This window comes from Coregonus lavaretus, assembly GCF_964263955.1.
Source record: "Coregonus lavaretus genome assembly, chromosome: 19".
In the NCBI taxonomy this organism is placed as follows: Eukaryota; Metazoa; Chordata; class Actinopteri; order Salmoniformes; family Salmonidae; genus Coregonus; species Coregonus lavaretus.
The window spans coordinates 27,241,553-27,265,386 of record NC_140006.1 but is presented as its reverse complement, the minus strand read 5'-3'; the positions used below and the strand labels follow the sequence as shown (position 1 = coordinate 27,265,386).

The window sequence follows — 23,834 nt, the reverse complement described above, 5'->3', positions numbered from 1 at the left end:
GCGAGGGGCCGGAACAGGCCGTACCGTACGGGGAACACACACTACTGGCTGTACCTCGGGATTAGGAACGGGCCGGACCGGACTGGTTACACACCCCAGTACCTCTCGCCGAGCCTCTACACCTTCCTTCCCTGCTTTACCCAGTAGCCCCCTTAACCTGGTAGCCTCCTGAATCCGTCCCTTCTCTGCCTCCGTCAGCCCCCTTAACCTGGTAGCCTTCTGCATCTGCCTTGTGGCAGCCTCCTGCTGCTCAGTCGCCCAAGCCATGTGCCCCCCCCAAAAAATTTCTTGGGGTTGCCTCTCGTCCTTCCGACGTTGGCTCTGCCGACGCCGTTGCTCCTCTCGCCGTCGCCTCTCCACCGTCTCGCTCCATGGACGGCGATCCATACCCTCCAGGATCTCCTCCCAAGTCCAGGACCCTTTACCGTCCAACAGTTCCTTCCATGTCCAGACCCTTTGCTCCTGGACGCGCTGCTTGGTCCTTTTATGGTGGGTTTTTCTGTCACGGTCGTGTGAAGGAATTGACCAAGGCGCAGCGTGTTGAGCGAACATCGTAGACTTTATTTAATTAAAGAAACCACGATAAAAACAACAAACCAAAATGACGAAAGTGAAGTCCAAATCTGACACTGACTAAACAGGATCAAGGAAACAAAAACCCACAAAACCCAGGTGAAACCACACAGTATAAATATGGCTCCCAATCAGAGATAACGAGCCGACAGCTGACACTCGTTACCTCCGATTGGGAGTCATATGACTAATAAAGAACAATTAACCCAAACATAGAAATGCACAACCAGAAATCCCCAACATAGGAATACACCCAAACAATGAAAATGAACAACCTGGCTCAATAATAAAGTCCATGGAGCCAGAGTGTCACAGAGAGGCCTGTAATTTTCATCATAGGTACACGTCAACTATGACAGACAAATTGAGATTTTTTTTTCCAGAAAATCACATTGTAGGATTTTTTATGAATATTTTTGCAAATTATGGTGGAAAATAAGTATTTGGTCACCTACAAACAAGCAAGATTTCTGGCTCTCACAGACCTGTAACTTCTTCTTTAAGAGGCTCCTCTGTCCTCCACTCGTTACCTGTATTAATGGCACCTGTTTGAACTTGTTATCAGTATAAAAGACACCTGTCCACAACCTCAAACAGTCACACTCCAAACCCCACTATGGCCAAGACCAAAGAGCTATCAAAGGACACCAGAAACAAAATTGTAGACCTGCACCAGGCTGGGAAGACTGAATCTGAAATAGGTAAGCAGCTTGGTTTGAAGAAATCAACTGTGGGAGCAATTATTAGGAAATGGAAGACATACAAGACCACTGATAATCTCCCTCGATCTGGGGCTCCACGCAAGATCTCACCCCGTGGGGTCAAAATGATCACAAGAACGGTGAGCAAAAATCCCAGAACCACACGGGGGGACCTAGTGAATGACCTGCAGAGAGCTGGGACCAAAGTAACAAAGCCTACCATCAGTAACACACTACGCCGCCAGGGACTCAAATCCTGCAGTGCCAGATGTGTCCCCCTGCTTAAGCCAGTACATGTCCAGGCCCGTCTGAAGTTTGCTAGAGTGCATTTGGATGATCCAGAAGAGGATTGGGAGAATGTCATATGGTCAGATGAAACTTTTTGGTAAAAACTCAACTCGACGTGTTTGGAGGACAAAGAATGCTGAGTTGCATCCAAAGAACACCATACCTACTGTGAAGCATGGGGGTGGAAACATCATGCTTTGGGGCTGTTTTTCTGCAAAGGGACCAGGACGACTGATCCATGTAAAGGAAAGAATGAATGGGGCCATGTTCGTGAGATTTTGAGTGAAAACCTCCTTCCATCAGCAAGGGCATTGAAGATGAAACGTGGCTGGGTCTTTCAGCATGACAATGATCCCAAACACACCGCCCGGGCAACGAAGGAGTGGCTTCGTAAGAAGCATTTCAAGGTCCTGGAGTGGCCTAGCCAGTCTCCAGATCTCAACCCCATAGAAAATCTTTGGAGGGAGTTGAAAGTCTGTGTTTCCCAGCGACAGCCCCAAATATCACTGCTCTAGAGGAGATCTGCATGGAGGAATGGGCCAAAATACCAGCAACAGTGTGTGAAAACCTTGTGAAGACTTACAGAAAAAGTTTGACCTGTGTCATTGCCAACAAAGGGTATATTAAAAAGTATTGAGAAACTTTTGTTATTGACCAAATACTTATTTTCCACCATGATTTGCAAATAAATTCATAAAAAATCCTACAATGTGATTTTTTGGAGAAAAAAAATCTCAATATGTCTGTCATAGTTGACGTGTACCTATGATGAAAATGACAGGCCTCTCTCGTCTTTTTAAGTGGGAGAACTTGCACAATTGGTGGCTGACTAAATACTTTTTTTCCCCACTGTATTTGACCCCCTCTCAATCAGAAAGATTTCTGGCTCCCAGGTGTCTTTTATACAGGTAACGAGCTGAGATTAGGAGCACACTCTTAAAGGGAGTGCTCCTAATCTCAGTTTGTAACCTGTATAAAAGACACCTGTCCACAGAAGCAATCAATCAATCAAATTCCAAACTCTCCACCATGGCCAAGACCAAAGAGCTCTCCAAGGATGTCAGGGACAAGATTGTAGACCTACACAAGGCTGGAATGGGCTACAAGACCATTGCCAAGCAGCTTGGTGAGAAGGTGACAACAGTTATTCACAAATGGAAGAAACACAAAAGAACTGTCAGTCTCCCTCGGCCTGGGGCTCCATGAAAGATCTGACCTCGTGGAGTTGCAATGATCATGAGAACGGTGAGGAATCAGCCCAGAACTACACAGGAGGATCTTTTCAATGATCTCAAGGCAGCTGGGACCATAGTCACCAAGAAAACAATTGGTAAGACACTACGCCGTAAAGGACTGAAATCCTGCAGCGCCCGCAAGATCCCCCTTTATAGAAAGCACATATACAGGGCCGTCTGAAGTTTCCCAATGAACATCTGAATGATTCAGAGGAGAACTGATTGAAAGTGTTGTGGTCAGATGAGACCAAAATCGAGCTCTTTGGCATCAACTCAACTCGCCGTGTTTGGAGGAGGAGGAATGCTGCCTATGACCCCAAGAACACCATCCCCACCGTCAAACATGGAGGTGGAAACATTATGCTTTGGGAGTGTTTTTCTGCTAAGGGGACAGGACAACTTCACCGCATCAAAGGGACGATGGACGGGGCCATGTACCGTCAAATCTTGGGTGAGAACCTCCTTCCCTCAGCCAGGGCATTGAAAATGGGTCGTGGATGGGTATTCCAGCATAACAATGACCCAAAACACACGGCCAAGGCAACAAAGGAGTGGCTCAAGAAGAAGCCCATTAATGTCCTGGAGTGGCCTAGCCTTTCTCCAGACCTTAATCCCATAGAAAATCTGTGGAGGGAGCTGAAGGTTTAAGTTGCCAAATGTCAGCCTCGAAACCTTAATGACTTGGGGAAGATCTGCAAAGAGGAGTGGAACAAAATCCCTCCTGAGATGTGTGCAAACCTGGTGGACGACTACAAGAAACGTCTGACCTCTGTGATTGCCAAAAAGGGTTTTGCCACCAAGGACTAAGTTATGTTTTGCAGAGGGGTCAAATAATTATTTCCCTCATTAAAATGCAAATCAGTTTATAACATTTTTGACGTGTTTTTCTGGATTTTTTTGTTGTTATTCTGTCTCTCACTGTTCAAATAAACCTACCATTAAAATGATAGACTGATCATGTCTTTGTCAGTGGGAAAACTTACAAAATCAGCAGGGGATCAAATACTTTTTTCCCTCACTGTATATGTGCCATTATAGTGTATGTGACCGCATGGACTGTGCCATTGTGGCTATCTCCATTTTAAAGTAGACAATTGTATTCTTCTTCATTGGCTGATTGCTCCCAACTCATAGGAGTCACCTACTCCCCACCCAGTTGACCACTTAAAAATTGTGGAAGCCCTCAATGGCAATGTCCATGCTAAAACGTGTTAAATCCATGATGAGTCCTCTATCTATCTTAAAGAAAACAGGCACAACTCTGATATAAAGTGGTTTTCTTTTTTTCAAAGTTGCCTAAATGCCACGTGCGTCCACTTATATCAGTGTATTCGTAACAACCTAACCATTACAAAACTTCTATTATATCAGATAAACCTCACGTAGCAAATTACCAATTAAATGTTTTGTTGATCAAATTCGACACTCATTGACCTTCATACAAAAATTCCTCACATCGTGGGCTTATTTTCATGGACAGTTTTTGGCGGAGTAAAACCTCTCACTTAGCCTCTTCCTCTCTCTTATATTGAGCAGGGTCCCCGCCTCTTTCGCCACAGGACTTGTCTGTCTACGACAGACGCAGTGTGATTGGACCTTCTGTAGTGAATTGCTTATCCAGCAAATTCCCATTGTGAGACACCTTACTCTATTATCAGAGAACCGGGGTTACGCAAATAACCTTAAGATTTTACCTGAGGATTATTTGGTTGAATCTCTGGTATTACAGGATTACAAGAGATTACGTGTTGAACTAGATTATGAGTTCAAATCTTAAAACTGATACGGTACTTTACCTGAGACACTATGATTGGATCTGTTATCAAAATAAGGGAAGCAAGTTGTGATGCAGTATTTTTTACATAGCATAGTTTAATTTTAGTTGTCGGACATCTGATGTAAGCCATTCTTCCTGTGGAGTTATCTACAACATGTTTCTTTGTCAATATACTGTGTTTATGCACACAATGATCTGAGAGTTATATCAACACAAGCTTGCTATTTAGGCTTGCAAATACCTCCTACAGAACCCGATATGTTAAGTCCATCAACTATGACATTTTTGCTTGAACTATGGCAAATGTAACTTAATTCCCCTACAGTAGATCTCAGTGTGTCCATCCGTTTCTGACCAGTGTTTTTTCTATGTTATCTTGCAGCTTGGTGAGGACACTTTCAACAGAGCCAAGCTCCTGAATGTGGGCTACACAGAGGCCCTGAAGGATGCAGAGTACGACTGCTTTATCTTCAGCGACGTGGATCTCATCCCTATGGACGACCGTAACCTCTACCACTGTTACGACCAGCCACGACACTTCGCCATCGCTATGGACAAGTTTGGCTTCAGGTAGGTCAATTGTATTATGGACTGTCACTCGCACTTATATTTTACTCTGAATGAAATCTGTTGTTAGTTTTTCAAGCCTTTATTCTCCAATCTCCTGGCGTTTTAAATTTATTGATTTGGAAATGTGCATGCTTTTAAAGGGTTAGTTCTTATATAAAAGTTTGAAGATATTGTTTTGGGACTGCACACATTATTTTTACAGGATGATGTAACCTGTTTTGCTGAATATAATGGTGAGATTCACTAAAGTAAAAGCAAAAGTACTATCTGAGACTCATCTCCAGTTCTTTTGACTGAGTTTGAAAGGAACTTTCATTTAGCCTTTCATTGGATTCCAGACAACTCGCCCAATGCACTGTGATGTTAAATTTTCAGTCTTTGTGTATGGGGCCAAAGGGCAACCCAATCCTAACACTTTCTAACAAATCTATTTAATATACACCATCACAATAAATCCATTATTTATTTTAGGCAGGTCTAAAGAAACATTATGATATGAAGAAAATGTATTTCAGAAGAACAGAATATGAGTTGGCCTACTGTATGTTATCTGGCTATGCTCCATGCCATAGGTTGTAGGCTTGTTCATTTAGCAGACAAGATATGCTATCAATCCGCTGTGATTATTTTATATTATATGATTTTATAGTAAGAAGAATATAATTGAACTTAGCTGAATAAAATACAAAGGATATTTTTCCCATTACGGAGCGAATGCGCATATAAAGTGGCTATGTTGGGTGTAAAAGTGATAATTTGAAACAGGTCCTATATGCTAGATTTAGAGTTACTTGGCAGCTTTAGTTGTGCATGATACACACCTTAGAATGTCTTAGAAATGAAAACATATACAGTATGGGCTGCATGTTGTGACTATAGGCTTGCGCTCCGTTCCTTGCCTCAGGCTGCACACGCTGTTCTCTCATCAAGTGATCATATTTTCACCCATCAGACTATTCTCAATTGTATCTTGGCTTTATTAATATGTCAAATGTGTTTTGATTTAGAGTGGCCCATTATTAAATGGGCAAGGGAAAAAATACATGTAATCTGTATGCATCTATAGCGAATGGAGGCCATGCGCTTTCCCGCTGGTCCGTTTTCTAGGCTACTTCGGTTTTATAGCGGAGCATGTGCTTAATATGAGCAGCTGAGAAATAAATATAAGCATGCTTTCGCTCCCCGACAGGTGATATTCCGCCCAAACTCTGTATGCCATGGGCTCTCCAACCTTGTTCCTGCAGCTACCTGTCACGCTCTGGCTCCGGGACTCTGTATAGTGAGCCAGGGTGTGTTCGTTATTTGGGTGTATTTCTATGTTTGTATTTCTGTTGGGTGCATTTCTATGTTTGGTCAATGACTCCCAATCGGAGGTAACGAGTGTCAGCTGTCGACTCGTTATCTCTGATTGGGAGCCATATTTAATCTGTATGTTTTCCTGTGGGTGTTGTGGGTTTTTGTTCATTTCGGTTTGTGTTAAACCGTAGACGTCACGTTATTCGTTTGTTGTTCTGATCGGTTGATCATCATCATTATTATTATTAAACATGTTCACCTTCAACGCTGCGCCTTGGTCCTCCTCCTTAAGCGATCGTGACAGAAAAACCCACCAAGATGGGACCAAGCAGCGTGTCCAGGAGCCGTCGCCAGGGAGATCCCTCACAGATCTCCTTCGCCTCCTGGACTGGGTCAAGCCGAGTGAGGAGGAGAAGGGCTTGACGCTATGGCAGAAGGGCGAGAGGCTGGCGAGGTCTATGGAGACCTGGTCCACGGGTAGGAGAGACGCCCCGAAAATTTTTAGGGGGGGGCTCGAGACGTCGGACCAGCAGGAGGCCGCGATAGAGCGGCCCAGTGGGTTGCTGGAGAAGGCCGCCGGGTTACGGGGGCCACTGGTCAAAGAGGGGATGGAGGAAGTGGAGGCACGGCGAGAGGTACTGGCGTGTGTTGCCAGTCCGGTCCAGCCCGTTCCAGATCCCGGTGTGGGGCCAGTGGTGTGTGTCCCCAGTACAGTCCGGCCCATCCAAGCTTCCCGCACCAAGCCAGTGGTGTGCGTCGTCAGTCCAGTCCGGCCCGTTCCTGCTCCCCGCGTCAAGTCTGTGGTGCGTCTCGTCAGCCCGGCTCTGCCCGTTCCTGCTCTCCGCACCAGGTCTGTGGTGCGCGTCGCCAGCCCAGTCCGGCCCATTCCTGCTCCCCGCATCAAGTCTGTGGTGCGTCTCGTCAGCCCGGCTCTGCCCGTTCCTGCTCTCCGCACCAGGTCTGTGGTGCGCGTCGCCAGCCCGGTCCGGCCCGTTCCTGCTCTCCGCACCAAGTCTGTGGTGCGCGTCGCCAGCCCAGTTTGGCCCATCCAAGCTCCCCGCACCAGGTCAGTGGTGCGCGTCGTCAGCCCGGTCCGGCCCGTTCCTCCTCCACGCATCAGGCCAGGGGCGCGTGTCGTCGGTCCGGCTCCGGCCAGCGGGGCTGGACAGGACCAGGGGTACTTTGGGGGGTTGGAGAGGAGGTGGGGATCAAGGACGGAGCCAGAGCCACCGCCGAGGAGGTGTGCCCACCCAGCCCTCCCTTGTTTAGCCCGTATTGAGGCGCGGTCGCAGTCCGCGCCTTTAGGGGGGGGTACTGTCACGCTCTGGCTCCGGGACTCTGTATAGTGAGCCAGGGTGTGTTCGTTATTTGGGTGTATTTCTATGTTTGTATTTCTGTTGGGTGCATTTCTATGTTTGGTCAATGACTCCCAATCGGAGGTAACGAGTGTCAGCTGTCGGCTCGTTATCTCTGATTGGGAGCCATATTTAATCTGTATGTTTTCCTGTGGGTGTTGTGGGTTTTTGTTCATTTCGGTTTGTGTTAAACCGTAGACGTCACGTTATTCGTTTGTTGTTCTGATCGGTTGATCATCATCATTATTATTATTAAACATGTTCACCTTCAACGCTGCGCCTTGGTCCTCCTCCTTAAGCGATCGTGACACTACCCAGTGCTTAATTTGGGAAACAAGTGAAATCTGTTCGGGAACATGATAGTAACATGTTTTCGCAAGGAAACATATTTCACTAAAATGTTGACAGCCCGTCTGCGCGCTCAATAAAGGAATAAAGGAGAGAGAGGAGGAGATGGAAACGCATGGTGGTGAGAAATGCTGTATAGCTTAAGGTAATGTGCCACCCAATTAATTATGAAAATATAAAACAAATCCCTATTACTAGGCTATTCAAATTCACTAATTGTAGGCAAACTGTAAGCCGCCCTGCACAATCAATGGCTTGCGAAGGTATTCACCCCCCTTGGCATTTTTCCTATTTTGTTGCCTTACAACCTGGAATTGAAATTGATTTTTTGCAGGTTTGTATCATTTGATTTACGCAACATGCCTACCACTTTGAAGATGCAAAATAAAAATGTTTGCAGCTCCTTCAGGGTTATCTTTGGTCTCTTTGTTGCCTCTCTGATTAATGCCCTCCTTTCCTGGTCCGTGAGTTTTGGTGGGCGGCCATCTCTTGGCAGGTTTGTTGTGGTGCCATATTCTTTCATTTTTTAATAATGGATTTAATGGTGCTCCGTGGGATGTTCAACGTTTCAGATATTTCTTTATAACCCAACCCTGATCTGTACTTCTCCACAACTTTGTCCCTGACCTGTTTGGAGAGCTCCTTGGTCTTCATGGTGCCGCTTGTTTGGTGGTGCCCCTTGCTTAGTGGTGTTGCAGACTCTGGGGCCTTTCAGAACAGGTGTATATATACTGAGATCATGTGACAGATCATGTGACACTTAGATTGCACACAGGTGGACTTTACTTAACTAATTATGTGACTTCTGAAGGTAATTGGTTGCAACATATCTTATTTAGGGGCTTCATAGCAAAGGGTTGAATACATATTCACACACCATTTTTCCGTTATTTATTTTTTATAATTTTTTAAAATAAGTAATTTTTTTCGTTTCACTTCACCAATTTGGGCTATTTTGTGTATGTCCATTACATGAAATCCAAATAAAAATCCATTTATATTACAGGTTGTAATGCAACAAAATAAGAAAAACACCAAGGGGGATGAATACTTTTGCAAGGCACTGTACCATAAGGTATCCAGTCCATCCAGTATGCATAATAATACAGTCCACACTCAAAGGCGATTACTAGAATTTGTTTAATTTTGGAGTATAGGCTAGACCAATTATGTACCAAAGACATCTTAAATCAGTTTGTTTAATGTTTTTCTGCTGTGTGTAATATACGTTAGGCTTTGTATTGTATAACGGAAAAATCATTATTTTAAATATTTTTATTTTTTTGTGTGTTTTTCATATGGGTTAGAAAGCGCTGTCCATTTCATTGTGTTAGACTTTGAAACAACATCCACAATGAACATGTCTTCCACTCAGTTTCAACCTGTTGCTGAATTTCTTTCTTCAAATTGATCGATCAAATGAAATCAAATTATATTTGCCACATGCGCCGAATACAACAGGTAGACCTTACAGTGAAATGCTTACTTACAAGCCCTTAACCAACAATGCAGGTTTAAGACTTTGGCGTTCCGGTACCACTTGCCGTGCGGTAGCAGAGAGAACAGTCTATGACTAGGCTGGCTGGAGTCTTTGACAATTTTTAGGGCCTTCCTGGTATAGAGGTCCTGGATGGCAGGAAGCTTGGCCCCAGTGATGTACTGGGCCATATGCACTACCCTCTGTAGTGCCTTGCGGTCGGAGGCCGAGCAGTTGCCATACCAGGTGGTGATGCAACCAGTCAGGATGCTCTCGATGGTTCAGCTGTAGAACTTTTTGAGGATCTGAGGACCCATGCCAAATCTTTATAGTCTCCTGATGGGGAATAGGCTTTGTCGTGCCCTCTTCATGACTGTCTTGGTGTGTTTGGTCCATGATAGTTTGTTGGTGATGTGGACACCAAGGAACTTGAAGCTCTCAATCTGTTCCACAACAGCCCCGTCGATGAGAATGGGGGCGTGCTCAGTCCTCTTTTTTTCCTGTAGTCCACAATCATCTCCTTTGTCTTGATCACATTGAGGGAGAGGTTGTTATCCTGGCACCACACGGCCAGGTCTCTCACCTCCTCCCTATAGGCTGTCTTATCGTTGTCGGTGATCAGGCCTATCACTGTTGTGTCATCGGCAAACTTAATGATGGTGTTGGAGTCGTGCCTGGCCATGCAGTCATGGGTGAACATGGAGTACAGGAGGGGACTGAGCACACATCCCTGAAGGGCCCCCGTGTTGACGATCAGTATGGCAGATGTGTTGTTACCTACCCTTACCAACTGGAGGCGGCCCGTCAGGAAGTCCATGATCCAGTTGCAGAGGGAGGTGTTTAGTCCCAGGGTCCTTAGTTTAGTAATGAGCTTTGAGGGCACTATGGTGTTGAATGCTGAGCTGTAGTCAATGAATAGCATTCTCACGTAGGTGTTCCTCTTGTCCAGTTGGGAAAGGGCAGTGTGGAGTGCAATAGAGATTGCATGACCTGTGGATCTGTTGGGGCGGTATGCAAATTGGAGTGGGTCTAGGGTTTCTGGGATAATGGTGTTGATGTGAGCCATGACCAGTCTTTCAAAGCACTTCATGGCTACAGACGTGAGTGCTACGGGTCGGTAGTCATTTAGGCAGGTTATCTTAGTGTTCTTGGGCACAGGGACTATGGTGGTCTGCTTGAAACATGTTGGTATTACAGACTCAGTCAGGAACATGTTGAAAATATCAGTGAAGACACTTGCCAGTTGGTCAGCACATGCTCGAAGTACACATCCTGGTAATCCGTCTGGCCCTGCGGCCTTGTGAATGTTGACCTGCTTAAAAGTCTTACTCACATCGGCTACGGAGAGGGTGATCACATAGTCATCCGGAACAGCTGATGCTCTCATGCATGCTTCAGTGTTGCTTGCCTCGAAGCGAGCATAGAAGTGATTTAGCTCGTCTGGTAGGTTCGTGTCACTGGGCAGCTCGCGGCTGTGCTTCCCTTTGTAGTCTGTAATAGTTTGCAAGCCCTGCCACATTCGACGAGCGTCGGAGCCGGTGTAGTACGATTCAATCTTAGTCCTGTATTGACTCTTTGCCTGTTTGATAGTTCGTCAGAGGGCGTAGTGGGATTTCTTATAAGCGTCCGGGTTAGAGTCCCGCTCCTTGAAAGCGGCAGCACTAGCCTTTAGCTCAGTGCAGATGTTGCCTGTAATCCATGGCTTCTGGTTGGGGTATGTACGTATGGTCACTGTGGGGACTACGTCATCGATGCAGTTATTGATGAAGCCAGTTATTGATGTGGTGTTCTCCTCAATGCCATCGGAAGAATCATGGAACAAATTCCAGTCTGTGCTAGCAAAACAGTCCTGTAGCTTAGCATCTGCGTCATCTGACCACTTCCTTATTTACAGAGTCACTGGTGTATCCTGCTTTAGTTTTTGCTTATAAGCAGGAATCAGGAGGATAGAATTGTGGTCAGATTTGCCAAATGGAGGGCAAGGGAGAGCTTTGTACGCGTCTCTGCGTGTAGGTTTTTTTTCCCTCTGGTTGCACATTTTAACATGCTGGAAGTAATTAGGTAAATGGAATTAAGTATCCCTGCATTAAAGTCCCCAGCCACTAGGAGCGCTGCCTCTGGATGAGCGTTTTCCTGTTTGCTTATGGCCTTATACAACTCATTGAATGCAGTCTTAGTGCCAGCATCGGTTTGTGGTGGTAAATAGACAGCTACGAAATATATAGAAGAAAATTATCTTGGTAAATATGTGTGGTCTACAGCTTATCATGAGATACTCTACCTCAGGCGAGCCAAATCTCGAGACTTCCTTAAGATTAGATTTCGTGCACCAGCTGTACATCAGTCACAGTGAGGCCTACTGTTTTGATGATAAGTGTTTGATGTAATTTTGTAATTGCATTTGCATTGACGTCAGAGTGGTTAGAGGGACAATAGAGCCCTGAGGACCAGGCCATTAGGACCTGATGGTAGTTAGCATGTTGGGTACTACCAAAGCATGTCCAAAGTGCATAAAAGGAGATTAACATGACTCAACATTCACATGGAATTTTGCTGCGGTCATGACTCATGACTGCAGGTGTGGCGGTAATATGGTCACAGCAACAGCCTAGCCCTATCCACATATTTTTTGCCTTCAAGTGGCATTAAAGTTGAAAAAAGCCCTCAAGACACTCATGCCTAACAGGCAATTCACTCCATACCGTTTTACCTGCCTGGATATACAGTGAGGGAAAAAAGTATTTGATCCCCTGCTGATTTTGCACGTTTGCCCACTGACAAAGAAATGATCAGTCTATAATTTTAATAGTAGGTTTATTTGAAAAGTGAGAGACAGAATAACAACAAAAAAATCCAGAAAAACGCATGTAAAAAATGTTATACATTGATTTGCATTTTAATGAGGGAAATAAGTATTTGACCCCCTCTCAATCAGAAAGATTTCTGGCTCCCAGGTGTCTTTTATACAGGTAACGAGCTGAGATTAGGAGCACACTCTTAAAGGGAGTGCTCCTAATCTCAGTTTGTTACCTGTATAAAAGACACCTGTTCACAGAAGCAATCAATCAATCACATTCCAAACTCTCCACCATGGCCAAGACCAAAGAGCTCTCTAAGGATGTCAGGGACAAGATTGTAGACCTACACAAGGCTGGAATGGCCTACAAGACCATTGCCAAGCAGCTTGGTGAGAAGGTGACAACAGTTGGTGCGATTATTCGCAAATGGAAAAAACACAAAAGAACTGTCAATCTCCCTCGGCCTGGGGCTCCATGCAAGTCTCACCTCGTGGAGTTGCAATGATCATGAGAACGGTGAGGAATCAGCCCAGAACTACACGGGAGGATCTTGTCAATGATCTCAAGGCAGCTGGGACCATAGTCACCAAGAAAACAATTGGTAAGGACTGAAATCCTGCAGGTCCCCCTGCTCAAGAAAGCACAGATACAGGGCCGTCTGAAGTTTGCCAGTGAACATCTGAATGATTCAGAGGAGAACTGGGTGAAAGTGTTGTGGTCAGATGAGACCAAAATGGAGCTCTTTGGCATCAACTCAACTCGCCGTGTTTGGAGGAGGAGGAATGCTGCCTATGACCCCAAGAACACCATCTCCACCATCAAACATGGAGGTGGAAACATTATGCTTTGGGGGTGTTTTTCTGCTAAGGGGACAGGATAACTTCACCGCATCAAAGGGACGATGAATGGGGCCATGTACCGTCAAATCTTGGGTGAGAACCTCCTTCCCTCAGCCAGGTCATTGAAAATGGGTCTTTGATGGGTATTCCAGCATGACAATGACCCAAAACACACGGTCAAGGCAACAAAGGAGTGGCTCAAGAAGAAGCACATTAAGGTCAGTCTCCAGACCTTAATCCCATAGAAAATCTGTGGAGGGAGCTGAAGGTTCGAGTTGCCAAACGTCAGCCTCGAAACCCTAATGACTTGGAGATGATCTGCAAAGAGGAGTGGAACAAAATCCCTCCAGAGATGTGTGCAAACCTGGTGGCCAACTACAAGAAACGTCTGACCTCTGTGATTGCCAAAAAGGGTTTTGCCACCAAGTACTAAGTCATGTTTTGCAGAGGGGTCAAATACTTATTTCCCTCATTATCGCAAATCAATTTATAACATTTTTGACATGCGTTTTTCTGGATTTTTTTGTTGTTATTCTGTCTCTCACTGTTCAAATAAACCTACCATTAAAATGACAGACTGATCATGTCTTTGTTAGTGGGCAAACATACAAAATCAGCAGGGGATCAAATACTTTTTTCCCTCACTGTAGAATGCAAATTGCTGTGTAATTTGTAACAGATTGATTGAACACAATTCCTCAACGTCTAGCCAGGCTTTGTATCCAGTGTATGTGGACTAAGCAGCCTATTTGCTAGACAGTTTATGCAAGTCTCCCAGTGCACTAGCGTTGACTGCTAATATCAATAAACTGTGATGATGATAATCCCATTTGTAAAGTGAATGGAATTCACACTGGATGGGGTTTTCTCTTGACCCAGAGAGGCTACGACATGTCTCTAATAACTTACACAACCTTGTAGAATTGGAGAAGCACTCGTGCACACACATGCACACACACATAAAGAAGGATTCTCTCTCCACACTGTTTCTGTGAAGGCTGCTGCTTAAGCAGATGGCCTCATTAGTGTTGTGCTTGTCGTCTTTAAACATGAAGCTGCCTGTCGCACACCAATCACCACTGGCCTGAGGCAGACTTCAGGGACCCGACATGACACTGCTAACCTTCAGCACTGTACTGGAACAATACAGTTGGGCTCTGTAGAAAGGCTCTGTGTGAAAGGCTGCTGCTACTGAGACCTTATGTAGTCTGTCTCTGAACACGAGTGCCTTTATTGAGCCACGTCCCACTCCCCCGTCTAAAGCACCAGCAACATGATTATGTCCCAAATGGCACCCTATTCCTTATAGAGTGCACTACTTGACCAGGGCCCATAGGTAGTAGTGCACTATGTAGGGAATAGAGCGCCCTTTGGGACACAAACTCTTTCTCCCTTTCCCAATATATTGATAGCTTCAAGTCATGTGCATAAATAATCGCACTTCACATCAAGCGATAGTTCAGAACTTCTTTAAAAAAACAATCTGAGCTAGCTGTAGAAACAATACATTGTTAATGTACTTGTATTTTGTTACTTCTGCTCCATTTGTTACACTATGCACATGAAAAGCATGAATACATGTTTTGTTGTAATTTTCTGTTGTCTTAAATGCAATACAGTAGAGTATTCATATTTGACATGCTTGTTGTTTTGAAATGCCAGGATCTGTCGTGAAACTCAAAGCTGACAACTGCCTCAATTCTTTGACAGTTCTTTTCTCTTGCAGGCTTCCTTATGCGGGGTACTTTGGCGGGGTTTCCGGGCTGAGCAAAAAACAGTTTCTCAAGATCAATGGCTTCCCCAACGAGTACTGGGGCTGGGGAGGAGAAGATGACGACATCTATAACAGGTAAGACTGCAGGGCAGAAAAAATTAAAATATAAAACTCCCATCAATCCCAGCACCATACCAGAAAATGAATGCAGCCATTGTATTTGACATTTAGATTATACATGTAGCTGTTTCAGTAGTTTGCATATTAGGCAGAAAAATCTCTATTGCTCCAGTATTAGTCATTGCTGCAAAGTGCCTGTACTTTAGAAGCTTTTCATTATTTAATGCTGATAACATTTTAAAGGCACAGATAAGATATTGCAAGAGTGAAGTGGGCACAGCTACAGGTCTTGTTAAATGCAAAATGTATGCCTGGCCTGTCATTTGACTTTGTCATTGAAATAAAACAAATATTGACTTTATCATTGAAATAAAAAAAATATTGAATGACCAGATATAAAGTCATTGTTCATCCCAACAATGTTATCTCTCAGTGCTGCTCGCAGACGGTCCTGATTTCATTGTATACGTTTTTGTCAGACAATAGAGCAGCAGTTTCTCATTTTACTGACACTTGTTTTAGAGGAGAATAGATCGCTCTTTCATGTCATCTAGCATCTTCCCTTTCGCTCAGGAGATATGTGACTTCCACCATTCCATCTACGAACCCAACTCTGTTCCCAAAGTGATAACACAAAACACAAAATAGGTAAATAGAGTGTTTCGAATTGGCCCCTTTCCATGGGATGTGGGACGGTATACAGGGGATTATTGCATCACAGATAGAGGCTGGCAGGATGTGCATTACAGTATGTGATAAAAGGAATCTTTCTTTGTGTGTGTCTGCCCCGAGCCCTCGCATCTGAAGAGAAGACATGATTGGAGGGATGATGTTGGGGGAGTAAAAACTGTATTAGCTTGATAGTAGCTGCAGTAGAGTTGATCCATTAAAGCGTTAAGATTTCCCCCGAGATGCTTCCTTCAACAGACCAATTTTTTTTCAGTGGATGATGTGGGATGTGCTGGAATATTATCCTCCCCCATTCTGCACCCAATACATGAGTGTGAAAGGCTAAAGTCAATGTTGTAGACACCAAAATAAGCATAAAAAAAAGAGCAAGAAGGTTGTCTTTCATTGAAATCCAGAACCTTTTAAAGTCTCACTTGTTTTAAAGCCATTTTATATAAAGCAATTTGAAATTCCCCTGAATATACACTGGATCTCATGGCCAGGCAGGGACTGATGGTGATGCCTGGTGTTAGGCTAGCGTGCAGCAGTGAATAGACTCAGGTTGTGTCCCAAATGGCACCCTATTCCCTATATACGTAGTGCACTACTTTTGACCAGGGCACACAGGGCTCTGGTCAAAAGTAGTGCAATATATAGGGAATAGGGTGCCATTTGGGATGCAGACTCAGACTGGTCTGTGACTGGGGTGGTGGTGAAGGTCTCTTCCCCAGGCACCCAGAGAGATGGTGATGTGTGAGTGATGGGGCCTGGCCTGTTGCTAGTGTCTCTCTTTCTCTTGTTCCACTGGCTCCTTCCCCTGGGTTCACTGCAACAATACATGGCATCTTCGCCTAAATTGGGGCCTGCCAACACAATCACAGCTCGTGGGAGTCCATGTCCCTGTTCAGTGCTATACGGCCATGCCCACAATCTATTGATCTGAGATCCATGGGTGCCGGAGTGAAGGGATGTCAGTGACAGCACTCTTCCCTCTTTAACACTAGAAGCACTGAGGCAGTCATTTTGACTGCATATTAATTTAAAATAGAAAAATCATACACTGCCGATTTTGCAGGTTTTCCTACTTACAAAGCATGTAGAGGTCTGTAATTTTAATCATAGGTACACTTCAACTGTGAGAGACGGAATCTAAAACAAAAATCCAGAAAATCACATTGTATGATTTTTAAGTAATTTGCATTTTATTGCACGACATAAGTATTTGATACATCAGAAAAGCAGAACTTAATATTTGGTACAGAAACCTTTGTTTGCAATTACAGAGATCATACGTTTCCTGTAGGTCTTGACCAGGTTTGCACACACTGCAGCAGGGATTTTGGCCCACTCCTCCATACAGACCTTCTCCAGATCCTTCAGGTTTCGGGGCTGTCGCTGGGCAATACGGACTTTCAGCTCCCTCCAAAGATTTTCTATTGGGTTCAGGTCTGGAGACTGGCTAGGCCACTCCAGGACCTTGAGATGCTTCTTACGGAGCCACTCTTTAGTTGCCCTGGCTCTGTGTTTCGGGTCGTTGTCATGCTGGAAGACCCAGCCACGACCCATCTTCAATGCTCTTACTGAGGGAAGGAGGTTGTTGGCCAAGATCTTGCGATACATGGCCCCATCCATCCTCCCCTCAATACGGTGCAGTCGTCCTGTCCCCTTTGCAGAAAAGCATCCCCAAAGAATGATGTTTCCACCTCCATGCTTCACGGTTGGGATGGTGTTCTTGGGGTTGTACTCATCCTTCTTCTTCCTACAAACACGGCGAGTGGAGTTTAGACCAAAAAGCTCTATTTTTGTCTCATCAGACCACATGACCTTCTCCCATTCCTCCTCTGGATCATCCAGATGGTCATTGGCAAACTTCAGACGGGCCTGGACATGCGCTGGCTTGAGCAGGGAGACCTTGCGTGCGCTGCAGGATTTTAATCCATGACGGCGTAGTGTGTTACTAATGGTTTTCTTTGAGACTGTGGTCCCAGCTCTCTTCAGGTCATTGACCAGGTCCTGCCGTGTAGTTCTGGGCTGATCCCTCACCTTCCTCATGATCATTGATGCCCCACGAGGTGAGATCTTGCATGGAGCCCCAGACCGAGGGTGATTGACCGTCATCTTGAACTTCTTCCATTTTCTAATAATTGAGCCAACAGTTGTTGCCTTCTCACCAAGCTGCTTGCCTATTGTCCTGTAGCCCATCCCAGCCTTGTGCAGGTCTACAATTTTATCCCTGATGTCCTTACACAGCTCTCTGGTCTTGGCCATTGTGGAGAGGTTGGAGTCTGTTTGATTGAGTGTGTGGACAGGTGTCTTTTATACAGGTAACGAGTTCAAACAGGTGCAGTTAATACAGGTAATGAGTGGAGAACAGGAGGGCTTCTTAAAGAAAAACTAACAGGTCTGTGAGAGCCGGAATTCTTACTGGTTGGTAGGTGATCAAATACTTATGTCATGCAATAAAATGCAAATTAATTACTTAAAAATCATACAGTGTGATTTTCTGGATTTTTGTTATAGATTCTGTCTCTCACAGTTGAAGTGTACCTATGATAAAAATTACAGACCTCTACATGCTTTGTAAGTAGGAAAACCTGCAAAATCGGCATTGTATCAAATACTTGTTCTCCCCACTGTAGGTATTCAGACCCTTTACTCAGTATTTTGTTGAAGCGCCTTTGGCAGCGATTATAGCCTCAGGTCTTCTTGGGTATGACACTACAAGCTTGGCACACCTGTATTTGGGGAGTTTCTCCCATTCTTCTCTGCAGATCCTCTCAAGCTCTGTCAGGTTGGATGGGGAGCGTCACTGCACAGTTATTTTCAGGTCTCTCCAGAGATGTTCGATCGGGTTCAAGTCCGGGCTCTGGCTGGGCCACTCAAGGACATTCAGAGACATGTCCCGAAGCCACTCCTGTGTTGTCTTGGCTGTGTGCTTAGGGTCATTGTCCTGTTGGAAGGTGAACCTTTGCCCCAGTCTGAGGTCCTGAGCGCTCTGGAGCAGGTTTAGATTCCATCTCTCACAGTTGAAGTGTACCTATGATAAAAATTACAGACCTCTACATGCTTTGTAAGTAGGAAAACCTGCAAAATCGTCAGTGTATCAAATACTTGTTCTCCCCACTGTACATATGTTGTTAGATTTTCGATATCATGGACAGAATTTGTATTAAAAGCAGTTTTAAAAGGACATGTCCCCCCCTGCCGCTCATTCACCGGCAGTCAGCTGATGGCCCATCAAAACTACATCTTAACCATATTTAAACTAATTTCACACATACAGTGCATTCTAAAGTATCCAGACCCCTTTACTTTTTCCACATTTTGTTATGTTACAGCCTTATTCTAGAATGGGTTAAATTGTTTTTTTCCCCTCATCAATATACAGACATTACCCCATAATGACAAAGCAAAAACAGGTTTTTAGAATTTTTTGCAAAGGTATTTAAAAAAAAAAACTTTCATATTACATTTACATAAGTATTCAGACCCTTTACTCAGTACTTTGTTGAAGCACCTTTGGCAGTGATTACAGCCTTGATTCATCTTGGGTATGACACTACAAGCTTAGCACACACTCATTTTTTCATTGTACTACCATTTGCATCAGTACCATGGTATTTTTCTGCGATGGTAGTGACCAAAAAAACATGAATTTTCTTTTTCTTCAAAAAAAATCCATGGTTTTGTTCTAGCAGCATGTAGTGAAACATGAAAGCATGGTAGTTGTTTACAGTGTATTATGATGGTCTGTGTCCCACCGTTTTTCAGGTAAAGTGACCAAAAACGTAGTAATTTATGGTACTCACATAATGCAACATTGACTACTCTGCAATGGTAAGTGTAGGCCTAGTACACCCGTAAACCCCTTTTAGCTCATAGTGAAAACCCACAACACACGTTAGTGTAGTGTACCCTCTTAAACCTTGGGACCTGGATAGGGTATGGTGAGAAGAATGAAGGGAGTCTGAAACCTTGAAGATTTAAAATAGTTTATCTGGTGCTTCTCTCTTCAATAAAGTTGGCTCACTCTCATTCAACTGACTTGGCTACTGGTATACAATTCTAAATAGCCAACATACTAAAAAATGATTTGTTAAAAGGTATAAATTATCATCTTATCTCATAGATACATTTTCATCATGTAATTTGTAAGTCGCTCTGGATAAGAGCGTCTGCTAAATGACGTAAATGTAATTGGGAAAGTATTCAGACCCCTGCACCTTTTCCACATTTTGTTACGTTACAGCCTTATTCTAAAATGTATTACATTGTTTTTCTCATCAGTCTACACACAATACCCCATAATGACAAGGCAAAAACAGTCTGAGTTCTGGAGCAGGTTTTCATCAAAGATCACTCTGGACCGCTGAAAAGCATACCCACAGCATTATGCTGCCACCACCATGCTTCACCGTAGGGATGGTGCCAGGTTTCCTCCAGACGTGACGCTTGGCATTCAGGCCAAAGAGTTCAATCTTGGTTTCATCAGACCAGAGAATCTTGTTTCTCATGGTCTGAGAGTTTTAGGTGCATTTTGGCAAACTCCAAGCGGGCTGTCAAGTGCCTTTTTCTGAGGAGTGGCTTCCGTCTGGCCACTCTACCGTAAAGGCCTGATTGGTAGAGTGCTGCAGAGATGGTTGTCCTTCTGTAAGGTTATCCCATCTCCACAGAGGAACTCTGGAGCTCTGTCAGAGTGACCATCGGGTTCTTGGTCACCTCCCTGACCAAGGCCCTTCTCTCCCGATTGCTCAGTTTGGCCGGGCGGCCAGCTCTAGGAAGAGTCTTGGTGGTTCCAAACTTCTTCCATTGAAGAATGAAGGAGGCCACTGTGTTCTTGGGGACCTTCAATGCTGCTGAAATTTTCGGTACACTTCCCCAGATATGTGCCTCGACACAATCCTGTCTCAGAGCTCTACGGACATTTCCATCAACCTCATTGCTTGGTTTTTGCTCTGCTCTGACATGGACTGTCAACTGTGGGACCTTATTATAGACAGGTGTGTGCCTTTTCAAATCATGTCCAATCAATTGAATTTGCCACAGGTGGACTCCAATCAAGTTGTAGAAAAATCTCAAGGATGATCAATGGAAACAGAATGCACCTGAGCTCAATTTCGAGTCTCAAAGCAAAGGGTCTGAATAGGAAAGGGTCTGAATACTCACAAGATAAGGTATTTCTGTTTTTTATATTTGTAAAAATGTCTAAAACTCTGTTTTCACTTTGTCATTATGTGGTATTGTGTGTAGATTGATGAGGAACATTTTTTATTTAATCAATTTTAGAATAAGGCTGTAACGTAACAAAATGTGGAAAAAGTCAAGGGGTCTGAATACTTTCCGAATGCACTGTATAACAATAGAATTAGCCTGAAGACAAGATTGAATTGACAGTAGTCTGATGGGTGACAATATTATCAATTGTCAAATTGAAGAGATGGGCCAGCGCAGCTTGGAATTGCACAGAGGCAGGGAAACGGAGCGCCAAAAAGTGACTTTTTAAAATCCTCCTACCGAGTCACAAGCAGGTAAGACGTTTTATTTCTATATAGAGAAAGTGAGAAACAAGGTTATTATAGTAAACAAACTAAAACAAAAACTAATCATGAAACATTTATTTAGTAAAATAAAATACAATAATTAACAACCCATTTGAAAAACTAAAACTATACTGAAACTATCTTTGACTCCAAAACGAACTAAAATTAAATACAAACCATCATGAATTATGTTCAGTTGTATTTTTGATTTTATTTTACTTTGGGCAAAAATCAAATGGGGTTTTTAGTGGGGTTTTACAGCTTTTGGGGGGGTTTCAAGCTACTGAATCTGGTGGGTAAATACTGCCAGGAGATGGTGATGTTACAAACAGGGCTAGTTTGTGCATCACTATTCGTTTCTCAAGACAGATGGGTTGCTTGCCTAGTTTACGATGCTCCAAGGTCTGGGATATCCGAGACTACATTTCAATCACTAGCTAACAGGGAAAGAATCGGCTAGGTAGCTAACTTGATTCTTCTTACATGTCCTACTGAGGTGAAAAAGCATTGGATTGGTGTAAACATGGGCGTCAGTGCTATTCCTTTTAAATCCAAGCCACATTGAGATTGAGTTTATAATTGAAAGGGCCAATCAGCAGTTGTAAAAAGCTGAGGGATGGGGCTGGAAAATTTAACCACTCTAAAATTCATAGACAGAGCTATTGATGCAAGGACTGACCATTCATGATATAAAAATGATAGTTTTAACCATGGGCTCTATTCAATCCATATCGCGGAAGTTCAGTGTTAAAGCATAATTGAAATTTAAAGGCAATGTTCGGAGACTGAATTCACGGTAAACGCTGCATAAGTCGGCTCAATTGGAAATTACCTTTACATTTCTATTGTGCAATCTGTAACACTTGAGCGATACAGATTGAGTAGAGCCCCATGTTTTGAGGCTTTACAGTGTTTGTTTACTTTTTTATACAAACATTTGAGTTAAACAAGCTTATATTTTGGGTTCTGATGGGGAACGAAACATGAACTACGCTCATGAGGCATTTATAAGTTATATTCTTCAAGAATCAATGGGTACATATCATTAATTTATGTATGGATGTAGCAACTGCTGATTGCCACTTTAAACCTAACTTAACCTATGACCTGACCCATCACCTTATTATTACTGTTGCAAGAATTGTAGTTGCAAGAATTGACATAACAAAAAACACACAAAAACTATACAACACAAATTGCTTCTAGCTTGGCCCACTCATGCTTTCTGTCCCGAAGACTAAAACTAAAACTGAAGCTAAATAATATAAAAAACGAATTATAAATATTTTTATACAACTGAAACTAAATAAATACTAGCAAATCAAGTCTGAAAACAAACTGAAACTGAACGAATAGAAATAAAAAAAGAATATAAAAAAACAAAACTATATTGACCTTGGAGAGAAAGATCAGATTATGAGGTTTCTAAAACACTTACCTTTGCAAAAGAACTCTAAAAAGTTAAGAGATGAGTTCTATTTCAAAATATAACTTTTTCCAAGAATAGCAGCTGTTCCATGCACTCCACACGTGAGCATGCAGCAGCATATAGCCCAGGCTACTAATAACATAATACAACTTCAAATATGCTATTCTGTTCTTTTGAAATACATTTTCTTAGTTTCATAATGTTTCTTAAGACCTGCCAAAATTATTATAATTTCTTTGTGATGGATTTAATACTTGAATTGTGGTTATGTTTTAGTCAAATATTAAATCTGTTTGGGCTTCTTGCGGTCAATTTGCAGTCTACAAATTATATGTAATTATGTTCCGGCCCCCCAACCATCCGCTCAACAAAAAATTGGCCTAGGGCTGACTCTAGTTGATGATCCCTGGCCTACAGTAACATAAACTAAGAAAATGCTATTGTGTTCTTTTAAATATTTTTTTATTCGTATTCTAATGTGACCCAGGACCTTCATAAACACAACCAAATGATTATTTTTCTGATAGCATACATGAAATGTATTTATTAGACTGTTAGAATGTTGCAGTCAAAATGACTGGTCATTGGCTCAGAACGGGATGGCTCGAGGCCAGGCTTTTCTAGTGTTAAAATCACATCATCTATGTAGGCTAACCTATGACTTGTAGAGAGAGAAAGAGCGTATAGAGTCCTTCCTTTAATGACTAAGATTCAGTGGGCTCAGCAGGCCTAGCACTGGCAGACTGGTCCACAATCCCAGATGGTAATAATAGCTGATGTAACACAACAGATCTTCCAGCAATGAGAGGGAGGCTTACTGGGATCAGAGTGATTATGGGAGTAGTGTGTTGACACACAGTTCAGAAGAGGACAGAAGATGACAATAACCAAAAATCTCTCCATAGAGCAGTAAAGACTAGAGACAAAACTGGTTTAGTTTTTTTCATGAATCATGATGCACTCTGCTCTATAATATGTTAAGAGTTCAAAGTGTATTTTGTGATATTTGCGTTTTATGATAGGTTAGTTGCATAGGCTATACTGTATTTTAACTCCAGTGGTAGTATAGCACTATTAGTGGTGAGGAGCAGTAATGCACTCACAA

At 43.4% G+C, this 23,834-nt stretch overlaps 1 protein-coding gene across 1 annotated transcript in view; it reads left to right on the top strand.

Annotated features, from left to right (window-relative positions):
• The window catches only part of LOC311146866 (beta-1,4-galactosyltransferase 2-like), a 164,174-nt gene that overhangs the window by 127,746 nt on the left and 12,594 nt on the right, over nucleotides 1-23,834 (top strand). The window contains exons 4-5 of the mRNA XM_084183481.1: nucleotides 4,957-5,144; nucleotides 14,984-15,106. Coding sequence (XP_084039607.1) covers nucleotides 4,957-5,144; nucleotides 14,984-15,106 — 311 coding nt within the window. The remainder of the gene's footprint in view (nucleotides 1-4,956; nucleotides 5,145-14,983; nucleotides 15,107-23,834) is intronic.